Here is a 26,789-nt window from a genome sequence, read left to right on the forward strand (position 1 = left end):
TCCCCCTCTCCTCGACTTCTCTTGCCTCTCGGCAGATGAAGCCCTATCTTCTCTGTCTTCCTCAATCTCTTCTAGCCTGGATCAACTCTATCCTCTCTCTTCCTTCCGCCCTACTCGTAAACCTTCTCAACCATGGCTTTCCTCCCACCTCCTATCTATGCGTCGTCTTCTACGCTGCCTCGAGCGTCGCGGGCTCAAATTACCCTCTCTATCTAACCAGACTACCTACTTCTCTTACCACTTTCTTTACGACTCCAGCCTCAACTCTGCTAAAAGATCTTACTACTCTAACCTTCTACACTCTCAAGCCTCTCATCCTCGTCGTATCTTTCAAACCCCCTCTCGCCTCCTCTCCCCACCCACTCAGGACCCCTCAACCTCATCTCCCCTATCCCCTTCTGACTTTTCTGACTTCTTCTCCTCTAAGATACTCTCTTTGCCAAATCATCACTTCCTCCTCCTTGGGTACCGACTCCCACCTTTTCCCCCAGTCCCCTTCTACATGTATGACTGACTTCTCTCCTATCACTCCATCTGACGTTTCCATTCTCCTGTCCAAATCTCATCCCACTTCTGCCCCTTCAGATCCACTCCCTACCCTCCTTATTCCCAAGATCTACCCTCTCCTCATTCCTTACCTAACCTCCTCCTTCAATATCCGTCTCTCCTCTGCTACCTTCCCCTCTGCCTTCAAGCATGCTACCATCATCCCTATTCTGAAGAAACCATCTGCTAATCCTCTTCTTGTGTCCAACTTCCGTCCAATCTCTCTTTTTCCATTCCTCTCTAAATTACTTGAAGGCATTGTCTATTCCCAGCTCTCTGCGTTCGTCACCAACTACTCTCTCCTTCCCCCCCCTTTCAATCTTGCTTTCGTCCTAAACACTCCCCTGAGACTGCCCTTACCCAGGTCCTCAACTCCCTCCTTACTGCTCGCTACTCTAAGCATTCCTCGATCCTTATCCTCCTAGATCTCTCTGCAGCCTTTGACACTGTTGACCACCCCTTACTGCTCAACACTCTCTCTTCTTTAGGTTTCAAAGGCTCCGTCCTCAACTGGCTCTCTTCTTACCTCTCCCACCGCTCTTTTTCCGTATCATGGGGCAGTCGTACCTCTTGTACGCTTCCACTGGACTATGGTGTTCCCCAAGGCTCTGTCCTTGGCCCCTTTCTTTTCTCCCATTACACCTCGCTTCTCGCACCTATCATCTCCTCTTTGCAGCCCTACAGATAAGGTGTGTATCAGCCACTTTTACACACTAGAAAATGGCAAATACTCCCAAAAAATAAAAATTGAGAGTAAAAATACTCCCAACAAAAAACAGGATAAAGACATGTAGAATCTTGCACCCCTGCTTTCACCCTCACTGCTCCATGGATACGTTTGGACAAGTGGTGCACGTAGTACCACAGGAAGAAACTCCTATTTGAACAGCTTATTTGGAAGAAGTAAACCTGCATCTTTTAATGTGCATGAATAACTATGTGCAAATTAATAAGTATTACAAAAACATTTCCATTTTTCAGTTAAATCATATTTTTACTCGCTTATAAATACTCTCATTGGGAATTGGACTTACATTTTACACTCAAAAAATCTTTTTACAACCAACTTTAAAAATAGGGAGTAAAATACTCCCAGTTCCAAATCTTATCTGGAGCATTGCCTCTTTCGGCATTTCTCATCACTTCTATGCTGATGACACCCAGCTTTTCCTCTCATTCTCTTCCTTCACTCCGGAACTCCATCTTAAGCTCTCTTGTCATCCCACATTCTGTCTCTTCAGTCTTCTTATTCTTTCCCTCCAACACTAATCATCCTCCATCTTCCTCTCCTTCTATTCACTTTCCTCCCACTAATCTTCCTCTCTCTGCCCATGCTCGTAACCTTGGCATTCACTTCGACTCCTCCCTTTCCTTCACCCACCATATCTCTCTCACTTCCCGCACATGTCGCTACCACCTTTTCAATATCCGCAAAATACGTTCCTCTCTAACCTTCCACGCCACTAAACTTTCAATATTTTCCCTTCTCTTCTCTCGTCTTTTCTTCTGCTCCTCTCTCCTTTTCGGACTCCCTGCATCTCATCTTGCCCCCCTAAAATCCCTCTTCAACTCTGCCATCCGCACTCTCACCTAAAGACTCCATCTCCTCCTCGCTCTCACAGCTTGGCTGGCTTTCCTTTCATTCCGAACTCAAATTCCACTTCCTCTGTCTCATCTTTAAATCTCTCCATGAACTTGCTCCCCCTTCTCTCCTCTCTCATCTCATTCTATACTCCCTCCCATTCCCTCAGATCTGCAGATCACTTCCTTCTCCTTGTTCCCCCGTCCCCATGTGCCTCCTCCTCGTTTTTGCTCCTTTCAGCTCCTTGCCCCCCTCCACTGGAACTACCTTCCCCTCTCTATCCGCTCCATCCCCACCTATTCCTCCTTTCGTCTCTCCTTAAAATCTTTCTCCACCCACCTCCCTGATACTCTGACCCTCCCCCGCCCTTCCCTCCCCCCCACCCGTCTATCCTCCTCCTCAGGTCTCTCTATCCCTTCCTTGTCTCTTCTTTATCCCCTCCTCCCCCCTCTCTCGCCTTCACCTTATCTCACTTCCTCTTCCCCACTCCATTCAACTCTACACCATTTTTACCTCATTTATCTCTGCTGGAAAATTGTTTTTTCCCTCATTTATCTCTGCTGGCAAATTGTTCTAGTTGATGTATTGATGGTTTGACTCGTATTTGTATCTGCTTCTACTGTTATTGTATTGTTATAATGTACAGCGATTTGGCGTAAAGCACTATATAAATAAAATAAACATAAACATAACTACAGACAGTATCTATGTCTGAGCCATTTGTCTCTATACACAAACACAAGGTGGTTTTAAAAACCTACACCGCGTTCTTTCTAAAATATATTTTAACATTTCACGTTTATCGATCAAACTGCTAACCTTCTTTCAAAACCTTCAAAAAAGGGGTGAAGGGGCACTACATACACTTTATGTGCATAGGGTGGTAATATTTTACCTCAGTAGAACCACAGAAAGTCGACATAAAGATCAGTTCTTTGTTTCAATGGCAACATGAAGAATAGGAGATCCAGACTTATAGTCCGCAATTGTCATATGGACCATTAGGTGTATACAGCTAGCTTGCACGCTATAATAAAAAATCCTTTTCTTTTGCCCCAAAAGCACACACTACATGTAGTGCAAAGGCAACGCATTCATTGCTAATTTTCCACTAAAAGCAATTTGTAAAGCAGCAAAATGGAGCTGGGCGCACTTCACACAGCACTATTGTGTAACCGCTCAAGGTTCACAAATGGGGGAAGCAGTTTTAAGATATTTATTTGCAACTGTTCCTTAAGCAAACCCACTGCCTTCATCCGGTGCGGCTTGCTAGTCTATGCAAAGCATCTGAATCTAAGCAGATTCACAGGCACCAGAAGACAAACCTTATTTACCCAGTAATAGTCTTTCTGTAGCTTGTATCTCCTTGGAATCCCATGTGCCCACCATCCGCACCTCTTGGGAGCTAAAACACAGTACTACAATGCTATCCTACATGTATTCATGCACTAATTGCAGGTCAGAAAAACAATCAATCTGAGGACTTTGACAAGTGAGGTATCAAAGAACCTAGTACATGTATACACGGATAGTGAGACATGAACGCCTATGTCAATGCCCCTTTTTGAATTTGAAAGGTAAAACAAGATGTACTCTGCAATAACTACTAGATGGCAGTCTATGCAACGCATGTGATTCTGATCCGTACAAACCACAGAAGATGATTACGTTTGCGTAATGATTGTCATATGTGCACCGCTGGTAATCTCAAAGTGAGATTACCTACACTTAACACTAAAACACAGTAAAAAAAATTCAGCAAAGCAATTATACTGTAGAAAGTAAAGTGAAAACAGCAATGCCGTAAAACATAAAACATGCCTTTTATAAATATATAGTAGTCCTTACCTGTTGGGCAAGTCTTCCAGTCTTCCTGGTACCTCAACAGAGTATGTTCCAGATAAGAACCTGAGTTGGGTAAGAAGTCTCAAAAGTTCCCCTACAAAGTTGTGGCATAACCAACAGGTTGGTAGAAAGATGTAGTATGAAAACCCTTTGTGTTCAACAGGTAAGTAGGAAATCTAGGGTTACACTCCCACCACACTAGTGGGGTGGGGATGCCTTTACTAGAATTCTGCTGATCTCAGGCAGATAACAGTGGTGGGCGTATAGCCTTTACTTCTGCACAATTCCTGTGGCGTGGTTGGGAGGGTGGTATGAAAACAGTTAAGTCGCCACACATTGGGTACCCTGAGTCACAGTGGACACTGGGTCCTGTTGATGGAGGGCCAGGGTTTGCAGGTGTAGAGGCTGAAGATAGTGTCTGGATTGGGTCCAGCTTACGCGTCTGTTCCCATCTTTCTTTCTGGGATGGATCAGACAGACTCCTAGCTGGACGTGACGAACAGCTTAGGACACCCGGACACACCAAGAGATTGAGGAACCTGTTGGACACAGCAGAAGCAGGGTAGCAGCAAAGATAGAAAATGGAATGGTAAATGGCAGCCATTTTGTGGCGCATTCTAGATAGTCTTTCACTAACCCAATGCTTAAAGATGTTGCCAGAATGTAGTCATGTGGACAAGCACAGTAGGGTGGTGTTGGTATGATTGATGCATCCGATTTTTGGATGCTCTCTACCATATATTGGAGCAGCTATTTTGCCTACATGGCTTAGAGCTCACAAAGGCTCCTTTGAACTGAGTACAGTTTGTGCTGTGCAAGTGTCTGCTGGACACCTCCACCCACTTCACTGTGAAATAGAGGTGATGCTGGTCTACCTTGATTGGAAAGCTGGCAAATGTTGAAGAATACCTGGGATGTGAATAGGGAGCTGGGGCCACCCGGAGCGTGTGTATCTGTAATTGGTAACACTTAACACGTTTTATTCCTATAGCTGCTTGTTGCCTGCTGAGTTTGTCCTGTTTTATTAAGAGTAATACTTGTCATTAAGTGTATAGGTCTGTGTGTGTCTGGGTGGGAGGGTACCTTAATACCACCCCCTTTCACTCCTGAGCATGAAACCTCTCCTGCTCTGCCAGCTCTCACTGTGAGAGTCAGAAATACCCTAAAGGAAGCCCTGCCTAACATTACAAGTCTTCCTAAGTCCTCACAAAAGGAGTTTTCAAAAATCTCCCTAAGAAGTGCCCCTTAAATGTATATATGAGTGGGTGGCTCAAGGTTAAGCATTGACCCCTGAAAAGTGGAAAGCCTTGCTGAAAATGTTAATCCTGGCAGAGCTGGTTAAGCCTGTCATCCTCTGAGGCGGATACATTGAGTAGTAACAGCTGTTACGTCAGCACTTGAAAGCTGGAGAAATTGGGCATTAAGTACTATTAAAAAACATTATTATCTTCTAAGAAATATTTATCTTTAGGCAACATTCCCTCCATATTCTTTGGACCCCCAAACCTTTTGCTTTTTGTTTCCGAACCTATCCTGACTTGTGAAGCCTTCAGCTTCCCTCCCCTGGCCTTTGGCTCTTTTTGTCATGGGGAAACTGATCAGTCATTCAGACTATCAGTACAGGAAAACTGTTTCCCCTTTGTCTTTTTGCCCTTGTGTAACATTTTGGTAACTTTTTAGCAGGGCACACCGCATATTACAATGCAGTGCAGTGGGGATACTTTTGTATCACTGTCGTCTTTTGCATTTGAGATTTGTTTTGGTTACATTTAGATGTGCCTAAAGACAAGCTGGTGGTAGCAATTACCTTTTTCCAATTTTTGCAGTATTTGACTGTGCGAATTCGCATTTACCACATTTGGCTCCTAAATGCAGTAAGGTGCCCTAAAATGGCCATGCCATGAGATTCTCGCTTGTTCTTTGCCATATTGTTCTTTGACCTTCTTCCTGACTTCTGAGGTCAGGAAATCCCATATAAGGTCATGCAGTTGCCCAGGAAGTAAGTGTGTGTGTGTGTGTGTCTGTGTCTGTGTCTGTGTCTGTGTCTGTGTGTGTCTGTGTCTGTGTGTCTGTCTCACACACAGTGTGACACCACTGCTGGCTGGGCTTGGACTTGCTTCCAGCCAGGATTTAGGATAAAGAGAGGACTCCTGTAGCCATTTCATCAGATAAGCATTGAAGCCAAGTATCTTGTGTATAAGAGCAAACGTCTGAAGATACGTGCTTGACTACAGAAGCGGCTCAGTGTCCTTTCCTGTGATTGGCCCATTGAAGCCCTGCTGCACTACCTTATCTAAGAAGTCCCTGAGCAGTGCTTCAACCATTGGACTGGTGCGAACAATCAGTCTCGGTGCATTCCTGAGGATCCAGCCGTCCTTAGCTGTCGCAAGTGTCCCAGACAACCCAGTGGACTGACCAACTCTCCAGTGGGCTTCCTCAGTAGAATCGTCGTGGTTCTGCGTTCGTCACCAGAACTTTGGTCGTCGCCAGCTTGTGAGATAAGTCGCCTTCTTGCTGAATTTCAGCCTCCTAGCATCATGGGATGCTGCTCAGGAAGGTCTTCTTCAACCACGACTGGAATGGCGGCTGTTATCGCTGGAGCTCGCCTTCCCCCGTATGTTGAAGTGTCCTGAGGAGGTCTGCATCTGTGCCTTCTGCATTTCTCTTTCGCAAAGGATTGCACTCTGCTCCTGGAACCAACTGGAAAAAACCTTGCACCCACATCTGCTGGACAACTCTCACTGGAACCAGCGGCAGCAAAACCTACCTCCAGCAGCCCCCCCCCCCCCCCCCCCAATCCTCCAAGCACCCCCCCCCCCCCCGGTCGACCCACCTAGTCATCTGGGAAAATAGGAGTAAGGGGGGTAAGTAATTGCAACACATTCACCTCCCCCTGTACTCGTTAGAATACACTTTGGCCATTTCATCGATTTTTGATCGACAGATCTAAAAGCTTGTATCTAAAAGATAAGAATATAATTTTACTGATTTGGAACGTTGTTCAATGTCTTCATGAACATTTCACCTCTTTCTACATCAGTCCTCTCTCATAAGAAGCTTTGTGACTTTTGGGCCCAAAACCCCATGCATATAAAGTTGGGGCATACATCTTGTGAACTGGTTTCATTCTACTGCATAACAACTTACCTTCTTTTAGTTGTGTAAGTTCTTGTATGCATTCCTACAACCCTAAAGGTGACTGTGTATGGGTTTGATAATTGAGTTGTGTGATATTACTACCTGCTTATTTCATTTAATAGTGTGTTTTTGGGCCTATAATAAATATAGTATTTTTGTACTTCTCTGTCTAAATTGAATTGTGCGCTTCAATGTATGGACTCGTGGACCCCTGACTCCTCTTACACTCTCCTGAGAATAGCCTTCACCACTGTCCATGATTACCTTGATTGGTTTTGGCTACCCTCTGAGTTTCCCATGTTCACTATATGTAGTCCTCCTGAAATATGCACAGTAGGCCACATTCTAGAAATCAATCTTAACATTAGCCAAGGTAGATTTACTGTAGGTTGTGCATGTGCTATCAGCCATTTTACTTTTATAATCTACCATCTGTGAAGCGGTTTCCAGTTCTACCACTTGGTGAAGTGGACTCCCACATGTTAGTAATGGAAGACACTAAGGTCTGCAGAGGCCAAATTAATGTAACTTTCCTATATTCCTTTTCTGACAGACCATACTATGCATATTTTCTCCACCACCACACTAGGTCTGCTACCCTAATATTTGTTTTTCACCCCCGAAAATGGTATTTAGCTGTCTTCTGCCCACGCAGCGCAGTGCACTATTTTCACACTAGCATATGCATATTTTGCTCACCTGAATGTTAGTCATTGGCTTAATCGTCTTTTCCAGGTTAGTGAGAAGTTTGCACGTTATATTGATGAACGAATACAGAAGAGCTGGACGGATTCATCCAATGTGGAAACCCTGAGGCAGCTGCAGCAGTTTCTTGAACCCATGCTGTTTCTCTCAGGCTTGGAGCTGGCCAATACCTTTGAGCACTTCTACAGGTACGGGGACTCATTTTCCTATTGCGAGTCAGTCTGTGACTGCACTGTCAAACTCATTCAATAATAACAATATCCAGCTGAACATTGGTGTTGGTATTGGCTATTGTAGATATTTAGCAGCAAGATTCAGTATGATTTGTAAGCAAAAACCCATCAAAGTCAACAAACATTTGGGGTTGAGTTAACGATCTTATCATGGAGTGCAGGTTCAACAAAGTGTTTCTATTGGAAAGATGAGCGCTTAAGTATGAGCAAACCACATTACTCATGATACTACATCCTCCTAAACAATGGGATAAGAAGCATATGCTAAGATGGATTTCTAGAATGTGGCCTGTAGACCGTTTGTAGGAGGTCACCCTAGTTCTAGTGAACAGGGTTAGCCAAAACCCAATCAAGATAAACGCGGAGAGCAGCAGTTAAGCTCAGGAGTGCGTGTGAGTGGGGTCAGGGGTTCACAATGATGCAGACTAAAAAATGAAACTAACAGGTGATATTATAGCGCAGTATTCAATAATAAACATTTCTGAGGCTTGTGGATCTGCTTAAATCACATGCTATGCATAGGCCGACATCTAGTGGTAGCCGCAGAGTATTACATTATTTGTTCTCCAAAAGGGGTATCGACAGGTTGTGACAGTAATACTATGCCTAGTGTGACGTCACCTGTACCGTTGGCCCTTCACGTGTCGATGTCCCTCTGATAGTTTTTTTCTGCCATCATAGTCAGACGCAAGTTGCAGGATTCCTTCTTCTGGCCTTTATTTATACAAGTTTAAAATTAGACTTTTTCTTTCCCTTTCGACCGCTGTACACCGCAAGATCTTCGGCGATGGCTTTCAAGGATAGATCCTTCGTCGACGTAGGCCCCGACGGGATTCGGTCCTTCACAGTAGGGAGAGTGGGGGAGGTCATAATTCTTCTTCATTTAGAGAATGCATATTTCCCTATTCTTCCTTTTCCATCGCCAAGCTGCCATCTTTCCATACTATGGAATACACACCATTTAAATGTTGTCCTTCCTATAACAGGAAGTTTCCTTGGAAGGACTTGCAAAACCCTCTGCCGCTCCAGGGACCATTCCGAAAAACAGTGCAAGTTCTGCAAATATTTTCGGCCCAAGTAACTAAAGAACAGGAAGACTAAGCGCTGGGCCCATCACTGTTGGGTAAAAATTGGTGCCGTCCAACTGGTGTGGGACTACACACGATTTATCTCTTGGTATTACGTAACCCACCTTTTAATATAGGCCTGTACTACACAAGTTGATAGTGTGATTGAACAGCCAGGCTTATCTTAAGAGGGGTAATGTGAGCTGTAGAGCTGTAAAATGAAATAATTAAATACAGGTATCCAAGTAAACACACACTTAGTTATAGTATACATATTTATTTATATATACACAAATATATTTAAAGCATTCTTTAAAAAGCAGCACTAATAGTAACATTAATCCCAACTTAGGATTCAATTAAAAAAGTGAACAATAAAGCAGGTGAGTAGTTCTTTCCTGTGTTATACATTTTCCAGCACCATGGATGCCGTCATTTGAGGTTAGTTAACACTTATTTTGTATCACCTTTGCAGTATTGAGTTATAAGGTAGGGAAAGGTTATAGTTAGATCACAGATGTGTGCTGAAAGGAGTATCCAGAGGGCAACGTTTGTAAGAAGGTAACCAGTATTTACTTCGAATGATACAAAATTGTTTGTGAAAACAATCATGATTGAATCAACAAGAGCAACAATTCAATGCAGGTAAAATCACAATTATAAAAAGACATAGAGAGGGACATAAATGTCATCCAACAGTCAAGAATAATCTAAAAGTCTAGCCTAATTCAATCATCAAATAGCAGCTCACCAATCGGAACTATATAAGGTAATGAGTGAAATTTCATCTCATTTTATATCAACACCAATACAATATTAAACAATGTGTGTGTTTTCATTTTTCTCTGACTTGGAGTAGATCTTAATAGTTGTCGAAGTAGGCCCAAAACATATTTCCAAGACTAACACCACCACCGGTTTCGTTGTGTAGGTGTGGTTTCACCATGTCTTCATCAGGAGACAAAGGACATTTCTAAAACAAACAAATATTTTAGATTTATTTTTTATTGTGCAATTAGCTTAATTCATTAAAACTTTAAGCAATTACATATCAAATGTAACAAAAATATAGAACATTTACAGACATCCTTATAAAACATGCCATCACTTCTAAAATGTCAACTAAATACAATAAAAATCTTTTTTGCTCATGTTATAAATGTGCATTGGTCATTTCATATTTCTTTTGAAATTCCTTCCATATATCAAATGCTGCTGAACATATCCCTACTTAGGTCGCCCCATAAATGGATGACCAGAATTGGTCTCCTGAGCAATCTTCGAAATTCTTTAAGTACTTTCCATATCCCTTTTCCATATACATGCGTCAAGGGTTTACAACATGTCAAAATGTGGTGGCAGGTTTCAATCTCATCATTACAGCATCTACATAGTCTTTCTAAATAAGGAATATCTCCCCATGCTCCTGTGTATTCCCTTGTATGTAGAATATTCATGTACAAGTGTAACAAGAAGCGTTTGAGCTCCATACTACTAAACTTAGTTAATTACGTTGACAGTGTCTGTGTTGACCAGCCCTGTCGAGCTAGGTCCCGATATCTCATCTTCGTATGTAGAGCGCCAACATTGTTTACCATGTCCCAATCCCTTGCTTTATTTATTTTTTTATTTTCGAAGTTGGGGTCTTGTGCTAAAATTTCAGGATCCAAGTTCAGTTGGTCTATCAACCCGTGTGTAGACTCTTTAAGTGACATCAAAAAACATTTTTTTTTCGTTTGCTATCTACAGTTTTTCCCATCAACCTTGATTCGCCATTGCTGCTCGCAAATTGTGCGTAAAGCAGTGTTCTTTGCACACACCACGTGGTGCGCAATAAAGTCACCCTGTACTCCAAGCGTAATGCCTCCACTGGTACTAATCTCGCCACATTTAGAACCGAGCGGAGAATTTTACCTTCTAACTGCTCTATCCAATTTATCTGCTCCGAGTTCAATGCCACCAATCCATACAAGATAGTAGGAATGATGCTCACTCTATATATTTCTATTAAGCCCTCAATGTTATTTCCCCCACAATGACTTACGTAATGCTTGATCGATAACCACTTCTTCTCGACTTTTTCGTAATAAAATTTCCCAATAGTATTTGCAGTTATGAAGAAGCCCAGATAATTGTACTCCAAAACGTTAACCAAGGGCGAATAATAAATTTGGCAAGTAAATTTTTTATTGTTACCAATGTTCTTTTTTACTTAATAGTAACGTTTTTGTTCTGTCTATGTTGATGATCATCCCATTCTCTTCTGCATAGTTTTCCAGAGATTTTACGATCTCGGCAACCCTATTTGAGTACGATTGAATATGATATCATCATCAGTATAAGCCAACATCGTTATCTTCACTTCATTTATACTAGTTGTGAAATGTTTTGTCTGGGCAATTACTTTTTCCATATCTGCAGTGAATAGGTTATATAGGATTGGGCCAAGCACATAGCCTTATTTTAATCCTATATTCGTCTTTTGAAATTTCGTACACTGCCCTACTACGTTTAACCGTATAGCTATGTATATATTTGTATAAAGGAGTTGGATGTAGTACAGCAAATGTTGGTCAATGCCCCTATCTGTTAAGTCTTTTACGTGGTACTAAATCAAATACCTTTGAGAAATCGACACAACAGGCATACAGATAATGGTTATTTTTATTCTCCGCATCAGCCTTTAGGGATTGGACCACAGATATATTTGTTGGGGTATTATGATTCTTCCTAAATCCTGTCTGGTAGTGGCTCAGGATATCATTTTCTTCAACCCATTGCATCAATTTACGAAGTAATACGCTTGCAAAGAATTTTTGACTGGTGTCCATTAGGGCAATTAGTCTCTAATCTTTGGGATCTTCTCTGCTTACTTTTTAAAAAATAGGCACCAATACCACGCCTTGTGTCAACTTTTAGGTAGGGTCCCATTTTTTCCAATGTATTTAAACATTGATACTAATATACTTGCCCATAGCTCTGGTTGCGCCTTCATTACTATGTTTGGGATCCCGTCTGGACCCGGTACCCGAGAGCTCTTTAGTCTCACTATCATATTACATATACCTTCTTCATTCATCTCAAAGTTTGACATACCAAATAACTTTATGTCCTCCATAATCTGGTTATCTTTCTAATCCAGAACATAGTACAGTTATTCTATGTATATTAGCCATTTAGCCTCAGGAATTATATTCAATTCCAGGGGTGATGTTTCTTTTTTAAAGTATTACATTTAGACCAAAAGGATTTGCTATCGTAGGTCCATAACCATCTCAATAGTAATAACCAGTTCGCATTTTGTTTACCAAGCCTATGTTGTTTGTGCCAGTTCCTATAACCTGTTGCTAATTTTTTTATCTGAAGGTTTTTTGAGTAGAGATCAATGCATTTTTTTAATTACATTTCTCGCTGTTCTATAAGCTCTAATTTTCTCTGCAATTATTGGGTCATATGGTTGCCTTTTATTGTTAATAAAGAGCTTTACTCTACTTGTTTTTATTCCATGGGCCTTGGCATATGCTTCTAACAGTGAGGTAATATCATCCTGAAAGTCTTCTAGATCTTGGTCGATAATGCTTTTTTTAGTTTGCAATATTTAATTTATGCTTTTAATTATTTCCTCCGACCAAGACCCCTAGTATCACTACACACAGCAACCACAGATTTGCCACCATTTTTTGTTCCTTTTACCAGACCAACCGTTTTCCAACACAGATTAGCATAATTACTCGATTTATCTGGATGTATCTCAACTTCTTTACACTTCTTTTGTGTGTCTTTGTCCGTAATTATGTAATCGATGTGTGAGTACACTTTGCCATTTGACCAGGTATATATGCGATTATGTCCCTTCATGGCTTAGCATTTTAATACTGCAAGGTCATATCTATCCAGGAATTTCACGCAGTCCTTATTTTGTTTCTGAGCTCCAGTATGATGGTCATACAGTTCTTTCACGTTCATATCTCCTGCAATTATTACTGAGCATTTTCTTATTTTGCATAATCCAGCCCAACATAACATCCGCAACACTCGCAATGATTTTCTTCATAAAAGCTTCCCCTGGGGGTTTATTTATGTTTATCAACAAAATAGGATTTTCTGGGCCCCTTGCTAACCTTAATATCGTAGGTAACACATATGGGGTTTATGGTAATTTCATCTAAAGCATTGCATCTAATGCCATTACATCGAAATCTTTCCATCTAAAAAATGTCCATCTAATGCATTTTTCAAACACTGTTTTTTAACCTTTAAACGTGTACCTGAACAAAAATTAACCCTTTACCCCCCAAAAACATGCATTAGAGGGAAATATTTTGATGGAAAAATTTCGATGGAATGGTATTAGATGGAATGGGTTTAGATGAATTGACTAGATAACCACATATGGTATATCTGGTTCCATTTTAACCATTTCTAATGAATGCTCTACCCTTGTGCCCACTGCCAAACCACCCATAGGTCTGCCCAAACCAGCCTTGATTGCCAAATTATGAACTGTGTGAAACCCTTCCAACTGAAAAGGCATTGTGTACCATGTTTCTTGTAATAGAAACACGTCACCAGTTCTTATAATCTTCAAGCCTTCTTCGTTTAACAAGAAAGAATTATACCGTTGGGTTTTCCATGACACCCACACTATTTCCTCTAATACCGATGCATATCAGTTTGCTCCATTGCTTACACGTACTGGCTGCCAACTTACCATTTCGCATGTGTTTTTAATTGCCATGTCTCTTTCTCTCTGTAACTCCCCCAATGATTTCCTCTGTTGATAACTCTTGATCAGAATTACCCCTTAATGCGTTCGCATATCTTGTCCATTTTTTGGACCAACCTTTTCTTTTTATAGCAGAGGATCAATGAAATGCCTACCTGTGTCAGTAAATGTGCGTGGGCCTTAAGCAATGCTATTATAACCACAGATGAAAACTCTCATCTAACCCCAGTTTGTTTGGCTGCCATATTTATGAAGTTCAATCCTTTTCATGTCCTGTGAAGCGGTCAAACTAAATTCTGCAATCTCTCCAAAGATTGCTAACATTTGAGTACGGTTTAAAAACGGTCTTTCCGAAGTTGGTTCTATTTCTTCGAACAATGCCCATAGACCCCATCCTTTCCCATCATGTGTATATTTTCACTTTGTATCTTCCTTGCGGATACCCCTTTCTTCTCCAGCATGGGGTCTGGCATGGATTCACATGCTCATGAATATTCCCCGTCGTCGGGCTGGGAATCCTCGGTAAAGAAAAAATCAGTATCAGTTTCATTTCTGATCTGTCTTTTTTAGTAGTAACCAATCACTGGTCACTGGGTCATACTGCCCCAAGCCAATGACTGCCCTCTCCTTAAGCCCCTCCCCAGGCAGCCATCCTCCGATTTTTACCGCACGTTCAAGTGTTGGGAGTCCTCGTGCAATAGCTTTCGAGCTTTTACTTCGTTTTGTGATTTTTCTAAGAGTTTAATCTCATTTTGTCGGTCAATCGAGCCTCAACCTCCACTGTTTCTACTTCCGATCAACGGGGACCCGTTTCTGAATTTTCTACAGCCCTCAAGGGTGAAGTTTCGTCGAGCTACGCTTCTTGGAGGGTTCCAGAAGATCTGAGGCCTACCTCGTGGACATGGCCCAGGACAAGGGGATCTCGACACCCGGATCCAAGCTGTTCAGGAACTGCCCTGGATGTGGTTTACAGAATGTTTTCAAGGAGGATGAGCATTCGAGATGTCTCTACTGCCTTCACGAAGACAAAACGCACGTGGAGAAGGACTGTGCGTTTTGCAAGAACTTGTCGAAACGGACTATGAGGGATCGTCGGATCCGCCTCGCCAGCTGGCTGGAGAAGGGCCCAGCAGGTGAGGAGAAGAAGAAGAAGAAGTCTGAGCGGTCTTCTAAGTCCTGTGAGGGCGCCCCGGCGACAGGGGCCCAACAGAAGGCAAAGCACTGCGCGTCTGCGGGCACCGGGAGCGCCGAAGGGTCGGGTTCCTCGGCTGCCAGGCAGGGTGCACTCTCACCGACGCCATCAACCACGAGCCAACGCTCTGGCTCGGGGAAGAGAAAATCCGAGAACCCGGGTAAGCTTCTGGAGAGGTCCCGGTGGATCTCAAAGGATTCAGCCGTGGGGAGCGAGGCAGTGACCGTCCCCCCCAAGGTGAAGGCCTTGATTCACCTGGCTAAGGCCTCTATCGAGGGAGTCGTGGCGGCCCTGGCGAAGCCTGTGGAGGCTACCCCAGTGAAGGCAATCTCGGGGCCCAGAGTTTCCCTGCCACCGCGGAGGGAATCCTCTTTTCAGCCCATCGATAAAACCCCTGTGAAGACCCTGGCAGAAAAAGAGGGGGGGGGCAGTGGCCGTTACGGACACAGATACAGCCTCTGAGGAGGAGCTGGTTGAAGTTGTGAAGGGCCTCAAAAAGAAGTTCGAGGAGGTCCGCTCCCACGGGGGGAATCCCGAGGAGGCAGACGAAGAGAGCGACGGTGGCGCCGACGAGGCTCCCGTCGAGGAGGAGCAACCATTGCGCCCATCGCAGCCAGGGCCCGAGCCTCAGGACAACTCGGCCATTTTAATGGCAATCCAAACTTTATGCACGGAGATAAGGAAGAGGTTGCCTCTAACTCCAACTGACGACCCAGCAGAACCAGGCCCGTCGGGAAGCCCTCCAAACAAACGGAGGAGAGTTCATCCCCCGCCCACTCTTCCAGCCCTTGCGGCCCACTTGGCCTTCATCTCCTTCCCTTGATCCTAGGGATGACACAGGAACAGATACGGCCACCATGGGGCTGGATGACGACGGTGGTGACGACGGGATGGGCCTTCCGTCACCACTCTCTCGGGCCTCCCCGCCTGACGAAATTGGCTCCTTCCACACCATGATTGCCAGGGCATCCGAGCTTTTCCAGCTCTGCCCCGAAGAACAGAAGAAGGAAGGCTTCCTCTATCAACGGCGCAAGGCCAAGAGGAAGACGGTCCTCGCAGTGTCGTTGCTTGACGACATCTGGGAGGAGGGACTTGCTCTCCTGAAGAACCCGTCCACGACGCCTGCCAAGAGGGATCTGTACGAGAAGAAGTACCGGGTTCCCTGATTCCGCCCCTTTGTGCCTTGGGGCACAGCTGACCCCGGATTCGGTCGTCTCGGCAGCGGCCAAGAAGAAAGCGGTGGGGGCGACGGCTTCAACTTCGACCTCCCCACTGGACGGCGAGGGAAAGAAACTGGACGCCGAGTCATATCGTCTGCGGCGATGACGATTAAGGCGGCCAACGCCCTAGCGATTGTGGCCCGCTACAACAGGGAGTTGTGGTACAAGATCACTCCCCTGCTGGACTTCCTACCGGACGACAAGAGGGCAGAGGCCCTGGAGATCCAGCAGGAAGGTGAGGTGGCATCAGACCACGCCATAACGGTGGCAACGGACATTGCTGACACTGGGTCCTGCCAGTTGGGCAACAGTGTTTGCCTCCGACGGCGGCGTTGTGTCAAGGCAACAGATTTCCGCCAGGACGTGCAAACAAGAGTTTTGGACATGCCCTTCGGCGGGAACAACCTGTTTGGAAAGACGTATAATTGGGTTACGTTCTACTTTACCGTGCATGAGTAGGCATACACAGAATTTGACCATAGCAGCGCAGCTCAAACTCTATTTAACACAAAAAAGGTTGGGTCGTGTAGAGTGCACACATAGGGCCTTTGCCTACTTTTGTCTGTTTGGAAAGACAGTGGATGAGTCACTTCAGGCCATCAAGACCGACACGAGACGGCTCGGGCCTTGGGAGTTTTCCAGCATTGACGGCCACCATTTCGGAACTCCGGAGACAAGCAAGGTGCCTCCAAAGGATTCGGCGGTGGCTCCTCTACGTACCGCCAGGCAGCCTGTTCCTCGTCGCAAGAGGCCTACAGAGGGCGCGGCAAGTCAGGAGGATCTCGTAGCCAATGAGGCCAGGGCGGCAAGGCCGCCTCCAAGCAGGACTGAACTGGCGTAGCGTCGGGCCCCCACCTGAGCACCCCGGTGAGAGGCCGGCTGGCGAAGTTCGTCAGCGTGTGGGAGTCGATCTCCACCGACCGTTGGGTGCTGGATGCCCTGGCCCACGGGCACAGTCTCGAATTTCTAAAGAAGTGGCCCTGCATTCCTCCCGTGGCCAGGAAGGAAAATCACGTCCCTCAACTGCTGTTGGAGGTAAGGGCGATGCTCAAGAAAGGAGCCATCGAGCTTGTCCCAAAGAGGCTTCGGAGTATACTCAAGATACTTCCTCGTCAGAAAGAAGACGGGTTGTTGGCGCCCCATCCTGGACCTGCGTCAGTTAAACAAGTACATCAAGGCCCAGAAGTTCCGGATGGTCACCCTCTAGCACGTGCTGGGACAGCTGGAGGAAGGCGACTTCCTATCGTCGCTGGACTTGGAGGATGCTTACTTCCACATCCCCATTCTACAAGGACACCGAAAGTTTCTCAGATTCGTAGTCCAAGGATGGCACTATCAATTCAAGGCTCTGCCATTTGGATTGAAGTCGGCACCCAGGGTATTTACCAAGTGCTTAGCACCAGTAGCGGCACGGCTGCGCCTGCAGGGGATCCACGTTTACCCCTACCTGGACGAGCAAGGACAAGGGAACTCGCCGTCGAGCAGACAGCGAAGACCGTCCAACTGCTCACGGATCTGGGATTCTCCATCAACTTCCCCAAATCCCACCTGGTTCTGTCGCAGGTCGCACTGTTTCTGGGAGCCAAGCTCGATACAATGGCGCGATTGGTGCCTCCGTCGGAGGAAAGGACAAAGGCGATCCTGGGCAAGGTGCAGCGCCTGCTGGCCACGGAAGTGGCCAGGGTAAGGTCCATCAAGTCCCTTCTCGGCATGATGTCCTGGTGCGCCTATGCAGGCTGCGGATGCATCCTCTACAGGAGTTCCTCGACGCCCGTTGGATGCAAGCGGCGGGCAGTTTCTAAGACAAGATCCCGCTCAACGAGGCCTTCCGTCAAGCAATTCGGTGGTGGGGCACCCGTGCGCATCTCGCAGCAGGCAAGGACTTTCAGACCCCAGCACACCAGGAGACGGTGACGACGGATGCATCCCTGGAGGGATGGGGAGCGCACACTGGAGATCTTCACGCGAGAGGCCTTTGGCTCCCGGAGGAGAGGTCAATCCACATCAACATCCTGGAGCTCCGAGCAGTGTTCTGGGCCCTCAGGTCGTTTCTCCCATCCCTCAAGGGCAAGGTGGTGAGGATCTTCACCGACAACACCACCACGATGTTCTACATCCGGAAGCAGGGAGGAACCAAGTGTTAGGAAAGATTTCATATTGTAGGTAATTTTCCTTCCATGTGGCAACCCCCAAACTTTTTGCTGTTGTTTTACACCCTGATCTAGACTTTGCCAGAGAAGCGCAGCCTTCCGCCGCACTCCTCTGGGCTTTCGCTCCATTCTTACGGGGAAACTGACATGCCCTTAAGACAGTCAGTACCGGGAAATGTTGTTTTCCGTAGTTCTTTTCTCATGTTGCAGCTTTCGCGCAACATGGCACAAGAGTGCACCGTAACTTACATTACCGCGCTCTTGGGTCTCTAGTCACTCTACAGGCCCTAGAAACTCTCGATGGATTCATAACGAACTGTGCAAGTATATCACGGACGGGACTGGTGGCAGCGATCGTTTCTTTGTGTTTTTGAGCTCCCTTTTGCCCTGTTAACCGCGCTTCTCACGTTTGGCCAAAATGGGTGGCCTGGCTTCCAAAATGGCCATGCTACGAGGTTCTTTGGCCTGTCCGTTGACCGTCTTGCCCCTTCACCTTCCCCAGGTCGAGCCGACGCGGGGCCATCCTTATTTGGGCATGTACTTTGCCACGAAACACAGATGCTTTCGCGGGCTTCTACAGGCCTTGTGTGCGCCTCCAGGATGTGGGCTGGGATGTCTGGTCCCAATACACATCCTGGGTGCCAGAGAGGCTAGTGTGTCTTGAATGCCTGGGACCACCGTGGTCTGTGATATGTCCACGTATGGTGTGAGTGTTTTGTGAGCAGATCTCCCATTGGGTCCTCTCCGTTTTGGCGCGAAGGGAACTCTGTATAAGAGGAGGCTGGAAACACCACTACCAGGTCGATCTCATGAGTTCTCACGAACGACGGATACAGGAGCCATGCATCCTGCAACTAAGAAGCTGAACCAAGGAATCGCTGGTGACCCGCTGAAGGACTGCTCCTCTGCACTGCTGTCGCCCTGTGAAACCATTCTGCCTCCGATCGAACGAGAAGGGCCTGTACTGGTACTTCGACCCTTTGGAATAGTGGGAACAACTATTCTCAGCATCTTCATCATCTCCTGCATGTAAGCCTTCGGAAGCGTCTCTGGGCCATCCAGTGGACTGACCAGCTTACCCAGGAGTCTTGCTCTGTCACCACCGTCAGGTTGCGGCTGTATTCCGAGTCCTTGACCCTCTCACACGATTTGTACACTTGGCATTCCCAGGTCTGAAGTGAGAAGTGTACATTGGGCTGAAATACACACAGCCGCTTCGTTGCCCTGCTGTGGTAACAATCTGTGCGGGTTCACTGCGTTTGGGACATCCTCAACTCTTAACTTCTGCTGCCGCAAAATCTACACGATGCCGAGGCGTCCCCTGCTCGTATCTGAACCTGCCAGCACTGAAACTGACGCGGAGAAGCCTGGGTCTGCCTGCATCGGGGACCGGTGAGTAGCAACGCTAGGAACCGGTTGCCCTCTTACAGTAGCCTGTAGCTTTTCCTCACTGTGTTAAACAGCACGCCTTTTTCGCACTCGCGCTCTGCTTCTGCCCGCAAGTAGAGGCCACGCTTGAGTAGCAGAGATCTGTTCGTCCTCATTTGTTCACCGCTCTGAACTGCCCGATTTCCTTGAAGAGACTCCCCTTGGCCCGTTGGCACCAGCGTGTGCAGGTACTTTTGAGCACAAGGCTCCACTCTTCGTAGGACTCAGACTTCCTTCTAGTTAGGTGGCCTCTGAAGGCAAACTGGGTCTAACGATTCCTTGCACTGCCCGTTTTCCTCCCCATCTAGGTGGTCTGGATATTTCGTGCTTCGAACTCTTTAGACCCTTCGGTAATTGTATATATATTGTATTTGATTGTGATGTGTTGGTTTACTTGAATTTTACCGTGATTCTTTACTATGGTCAATGTTACAAAGGCCTTGTAATAAATGTGTCTATATTTTTAATAAAACACCTGCTTGGAGTAATATGTAAGCGTCCTTACATATGTGTGCTCATTGCGGGCTTTCGTAAGCGTCCTTACATATGTGTGCTCATTGCGGGCTTTCAGTCACCCTCACCCCTCTTGAGACCTATTCTTGACCGCTGCCATCGCTACCCTTATTGGTCTCGCTTGTCCAGAGGTTACCCTGTTCCAAGAAACTAGGATGGCCTTCTGAACCTCTGCCCCTCCAGGACAGAGTTCAGAAATCCATCTTAACACGAGGTCCCCAGTCCTATCCAAAGAGGCCCAGGATCTGTGGCATTGGGCCATTGCCCAGGGGATGTTTCTGGTGCCCTTCCATCTAGCAGGGATAAAGAACACCATCGCCGACTCACTCAGCAGGGAGCTGTGTTCGTGCCACGAGTGGGAACTGCGGCAGGACCAAGTGGATCAACTTTTACGGCAAACCCCAGATCGACCTGTTCGCGACCGCGACGAACTCAAAGTGTCAAAGGTTCGCCAACAGGTTTCCCAGCCGAGGAGCATGGCCTATGCTTTCTCGTTCCCTGGACGGCCTGTTCCTGTATGCGTCCCCCCCCCCAGTTGCTGTTGCTACTGCGACCGGTCAACCAACTCAAGAGGTCCCGGTGCAGGATGATCCTCGTTGCACTGGCCTGGCCGAGACAGATCTGGTTCCCGGACCTTCTGGACTTGTCAGCGTCCCCCCCAGTCAAGCTGCCGACGGACGCGGATCTCCTCGCCAGAGAAGGGGGCGCCATTTTCCATCACGACCCAGGGTCGCTGAACTTGCAAGCCTGGCTCCTGCGGCACTAGAGTTTGGAGGGTACGATATCCCGGTGGACTGCAAGGAAGTGCTTGCAAAGGCCAGGGCGTCCTCAACGCTCAAGTGCTATGGACACAAATGGAAGAGGTTCTCTGTCTGGTGCCGTGCACAGAAGATTAACCCTCTGCGAATTACGTGCCCCTCAAGTGCTGCCGTATCCGCTGTCGCTAGCCAAGCCGGGGCTGGCTCATGCCTCCATCAAGATACATCTAGCGGCGATCTCCCGCTACACCAGAACTACGGGAGGATCATCTTTGGTCTCATCGTCTGGTGAAGGAGTTTATGAAGGGACTGTTCCATTCATTCCTGCCGGTGAAGGCTCCGGCCCCGGCGTGAGGGGTCAACGTGGTGCTGACCAGGCTCATGGCGGCGCCATTCGAGCCTCTGCATTCGGCACCGTTAAAGTTCCTGTCGTGGAAAAGAGCATTTCTTGTGGCCATCACCTCCGCACGACGAGTGGGAGAGATCCAGGCCCTATCCTGCATACTTGACTTTTCACGAGATGAGGGTGGTGCTGAGGACGCACCCCTCCTTCATGCCCAAGGTGCCGTCGGACTTCCATCTCAACGAGCCCTTGGTGTTACCAGTTTTCTTCCCGTCAACTTCGTCGCTGGCCGAGAGGACTTTGCACTTGCTGGATGTACCTAGAGCACTGAAGTTCTACGTGGACCGCACAAAGAATTTTCGGAAGACGTCACAGCTGTTTGTGAACTTTGGACCTGTGAACCAAAGGAAGCCCTCGAAGGCTTCCATTTCCAGATGGCTCTCCGGCTGCATCATGCACTGGTGCCGGTTGGCAAACCGACCGTTGCCCGGCCGTCCGAGAGCCCATTCAACCAGAGCGATCGCTGCTACCACGGCTTTCTTGTCTGGTGTACCCCTGCTGGACATCTGCAAGGCTGCTACGTGGAGGTCAATGCACACCTTCACGAAATTCTACTGCGTCGACTGGGATTCCAGGGAGGAGTCCAGGGTCGGCCAAGCAGTGCTGCGCAACTTGTTCGCCATAAGGTGGGCCTGGTGAGGAGGTAAGAATTGCTTAATGTTGAGCCTTGCCACCTCCCGTGGTTGTGCATGTGTGTACTGCTATGTATTCTTATATTCATGAGCATGTGAATCCATGCCAGACCCCATGCTGGAGAAGGAACAAGTTACTTACCTGTAACTGTTGTTCTCCAGCATGGGTCTGGCATGGATTCACATGCGAACCCTCCCTCCTACCCCTCTACGGCTCTTCACTTGGTTATACTGCCACTTTATGTGCTACCAAATCTGAGGATGGCTGCCAGGGGAAGGGGTTAGGGAGAGGGCAGTCATTGGCTGGGGGCAGTATGGCCCAGAGACCAGTGATTGGTTACTACTAAGAAAGACAAATCAGAAACGAAACTGAGACTGATTTTTTCTTTACCGAAGATTCCCAGCCTGACGGCGGGGAATATTCATGACCATGTGAATCCATGCCAGACCCATGCTGGAGAACAACAGTTACAGGTAAGTAACTTGTTCCTTAATGTCAATAATTTAGCAGGGAGCTTGTTCCTTACTTAGCTTTTGTTGAACAGCTATTTTTGGCTCTACTTTTTGAAAAAGAGGCGTTTTTAAAGCCCTAAGTCCTTTTTAAAGTCGTGTTTCTCACTGTTCCATCTGATAAGAAATGTGTTATGTTTGTTAGTCCCATACTTGTCCCTTTTTTATGTTAGTCCGCCCAATTGGCCTCTCTGGGGTTCTTGTTTTTTAACCCTCTTTTTCATAGGCCCTTTCCCTCAATTTCCCCAGTTCTTTCTGGGGCGTACTAGGACCTTCTACCTCAGTTTCTTTAGCTGGGCAAACAAATATTTCTTCGTAGTCCCACAGGGACTCAGCCTCAGTCCTCGCATTTTGATGGATGAAGGGGCAGCGTGCTAGATTAGGGGAGGCTTTGTCGTCCTGTATCAATGTTGATGATGATCTTATAGGTTTAGCCATGTTTATTTTTAAATCTTTTGTTGGTTCAAAAAGTAATTGTGTCCAATTGTCTTACAGCTAAGGTTAAAGCTGTTTTCAAATCCACTTGTTCCTTCAATAACATCGACGTCAAGCTAGATAATGCCTCCATCTTTGTCACAATGACCCCCAATACGTTATGAATCATCAATTCATTATTCTTCCTTTTAGGATTTTCATCATTGATAAAATGTAAGGACTCGCTCTAACTACACGAGTCCTGAGATGAGTCATCATCTTCTACTGAGACTAATGCCTCAGGATCGGGGTATTTGAAAGGTTTATGTCGATAACATTGTCTTCACAATCAGAATAATCTGGAATGTGTGCACCCTGTGTTCCTCCCAGTGACGCTCTTCTCAAGCCCACCACCAATTTAAGGAGAGATTTATTGTTGTTAATGGATCCAAATTGTCCAGATTCCATTGACTAATTTTGTGTGGCTGCTTGTTTTTTACCACTATATGCTGTCTGGTTCTGTCCAGCCGCAAAGAATTCAGAGATCATAGATTGATGATTTTTACTTTTCATGCTACAATTACTACTAGGCGTTTGATTTTTCTTCTGTTTATTAGCCGTATGCGTTAAGTTCTCGCTCATCCCTCGTTTGGCACTCACGAATGCACTATGGAAGGTTGCTCTTCGGTTCACTTGTGATTTTGGTTTAATTGGTACACGATTCCTCGTTCCCATTTTCAGCTGGAAATATGATGTTCAAAGTGAGGTACTTTGCCTTAAACCTAGCCGCCTTTTAGGCAAGATAGTATGCAGTACCCTTTGGGTGCACTACAACAACCCTGACCTCCTGGCAATAGGAACCCAACCGTTGGTATAAGTCTGTACTACACAGGTTGGTAGCGTGTTGAGCAGCCAGGCTCATCTCAAGAAGGGTCAATGTGAGCTGTAGGGGAGTTGCACAGAGATTCACGGCCAGCTCTGTCACAAGTTTTGACGCTCCTCCCTGACGGCTACAGGATCCTCTCCACACCCATGGCCAAACGTTCTGGGGGGGTGTGTAACCCTGATCTTCCCAGAGTGGATTCCTGCATCTGTCATTCCTACGCAGGCCTATTCCTCCTTAGAAGGCCTTGTATGTGCTCTTTCTCTTTCTCTCTCTTTCTCTTCTCTCTCTCTCTCTTCTTCTCTCTCTTCTTCTCTCTCTCTCTCTCTCTCTCCCCCTTACTGTGGCTATCGGCCACCTGGTCAGATCTCCCACTTCCTCTCTGAATGGGCAGACCTCTCCTCTTCCCTCCTGGTCTCAACCACTGAACTCCTCCTTCTTGGGCACTTTAACATCCACCTGGATGCCTGCTGCCTGTCCTCTGGACTCTTTCGCAACCTCTGCGACTCTCTCTCACTCTCCATTCTCCCCTCTGGCCCAACTCACTCTGCAGGGCACACACTGGATGTTCTGATCTCTTCAGACCATCTACCTTTCCATTCCTCTCAACACTGCTCTCGCCTGGAGTGATCACTTTCTCCTTTCCTCCCAGCTCACCCTCTCTACCCCGCAGGCCAAGCCAACTCCAGCACTGCCACCCAGCTTCTTGGTTATCCGACCCATGAAGCGTGTGTCAGCGGAGGCTTTCGCCTCCACTTTCCCACCACCCCTCCACCTTTGGCTGACTCACACCCTGACACAGCCCTCTCCATGCTCCACTCTGATATAATCTGATACTCTTGATGTTCTTGCCCCTGTCTTGAGGATCCGCTTGAAGCCCAAAGCCAAGTGCAACTCCTGGTATGACTCAGAACTTGTCACCCTCAAACGCAAGTGCAGGGTGGCTTAGAGGAATTGGTGTGCTTCTGGTACATCCTCTGACAAACTGGCTTGCCGCCTGCTCCGAAGGCAATACCGGCTCTGTCTGCACCAAGAAGAGAGCTCACATCCAAGCCTGCGTCTCTGCGGCATCTAACAACTCGGCTGAACTCTTTAAAATCTTCAAGGAACTGGCCAATCCTGCTGTAGTCGCTACCTCTCCTGTCCCCTCCCAGGCCCTCTGCAAGGCTCTGGCTTCTCATTTCATCGCTTAAGCTCAGGACAGCCTGTCCTCCCCTTCCTCTCCCTCTACTCCCTGCTGTTCCTCTGGCCCTTCTTTGGCCACCTCTCCTCCCTCCTTCTCTGCCTTTCCCCTGTTCCCCCCAGACGAGGTTTCTAGACAAGTCTGATCTATGAAAGTCTTGTCAAAACAGGTTCATCCCTGTTCCTCCAAAACCATCAAGGACCACATTGACTCCCTGGCTCCTGCTGTGGCCCACTTCTGCAACCACGCCTTCGCGGCTGGATTCTTCCCATCCCCCCCTGAAGCACTCCCTTGTGCACCCTCTTCTTAAGAAACCCTCTGCCGACCCGTCCTGTCCAGCTAACTATCGTTTAATCACCTTCACTCCTTCCCTGAGCAAACTCCTGGAAAAGCTGGCCATCTCCCAGTTTAATCTTCACACTGAATCTGTTGGTTGTCTTCATGACCATCAGTCTGGCTTCAGAGCTGCCAGAAGCACCGAAACTGCTCTCCTGAACATCTGTGAAGACCTGCTCTCCAACCTTGATTCCAACACCCCCTGTGTCCTCATCTTACTTGATCTCTTCTGCCTTTGACACGTTCAACCATGCCATCCTGCTCAACCGTCTCCGTGCTAACCCGGGTATCACCCGTCAGGCCATGGCGTGGCTGACTTCTTTCCTCTCTGATCGACCCTCCCAGGTCTAACTTGGTGTCCTTCCTCTCCTCTATCTTTATCTCTACCTGTAGTGTACCCCCGGGGTCTAACCTCTCTCCCTGGCTGTTCAACCAATACCTGGCACTTCTTGCCCACCGTATTGCCGCTCTCTGCCCCAACTTTCAGTGCTATGCGGATAATACTCGGCTCATTTTCAGGCTACCTTCAGCCACCTCTTCTCCTTCTCTCATCTCGGACTGTCTGCTATCCAGGAGTGTTGTGCCCCCACTCCACGCTTTCCTTCTCTCCACACATCTCCGACGTCTCTAAGAAGTCACACTACCAGCTGCACCTCCTCAGAGGTATTCTTCCTTTCCTCTCCTTCCCCCAGAAGCTCACTGTCTCCAGAGCTCTGGTTCTCTCTAGGCTGGACTATTGCAACAGCCTCTTCCTAAATGTGCCTGCTTCTACTCTCCGCCCTCTGCAACTCATCCAGAACAGGACCACAAGACTTGTCCTTGGCCTCAAGCCCAGGGATCTTATCTCTCCAGGCCTGAAATCCCTGCACTGGTTCCCAGTGGCTCTGAGAATTAAGTTCAAAGCCCTCTGCATTGTTCACAAGGCCTTTTGGGGCCTGGGGCCACAATACCTTCAACTCTCTCTTCCTAAATATCTTCCTTCTCAAGCTCTTTGCTCATCTGCCTCAGGGTCATTCGCTTCTCCAAGCACAGAGTTGGTGGTAGATCTTTCTTTGGCTGGGGCCTCCCTTTGGAACAGCCTCCCTGCCTCCTTGAAACTTGTGGAGAGCCATCTGTGGTTCCGGAAGCACATCAAAACCTTCCTCTTTGCTTCTGCTTTCTCTCCTCTTCTCCCCTGCTGAACCTCTGGCTGAAACTGCACGTAACTGCACTGGTTACCTGGCCACCCTCTGATCTTGGGGCCAGGTCCCCTCCCCCACCAGTTGCACACCTGCACTGCCTTCCTGGCAACCCCCACACTCGGGGACTGTTTTCTGAATCCCTAC

The 26,789-nt window shown here is 47.0% G+C and overlaps 1 protein-coding gene across 3 annotated transcripts in view; it reads left to right on the plus strand.

Annotated features, from left to right (window-relative positions):
* The window catches only part of LOC138468363 (cullin-9-like), a 1,322,368-nt gene that overhangs the window by 1,043,560 nt on the left and 252,019 nt on the right, over window positions 1–26,789 (plus strand). For all 3 annotated transcript variants that reach the window (XM_069608895.1, XM_069608893.1, XM_069608894.1), the window contains one exon: window positions 7,847–8,004. In XM_069608895.1, coding sequence (XP_069464996.1) covers window positions 7,847–8,004 — 158 coding nt within the window. The remainder of the gene's footprint in view (window positions 1–7,846; window positions 8,005–26,789) is intronic.

The sequence above is a fragment of the Ambystoma mexicanum genome, chromosome 4q (assembly GCF_040938575.1).
Source record: "Ambystoma mexicanum isolate Mex_15411 chromosome 4q, UKY_AmexF1_1, whole genome shotgun sequence".
In the NCBI taxonomy this organism is placed as follows: domain Eukaryota; kingdom Metazoa; phylum Chordata; class Amphibia; order Caudata; family Ambystomatidae; genus Ambystoma; species Ambystoma mexicanum.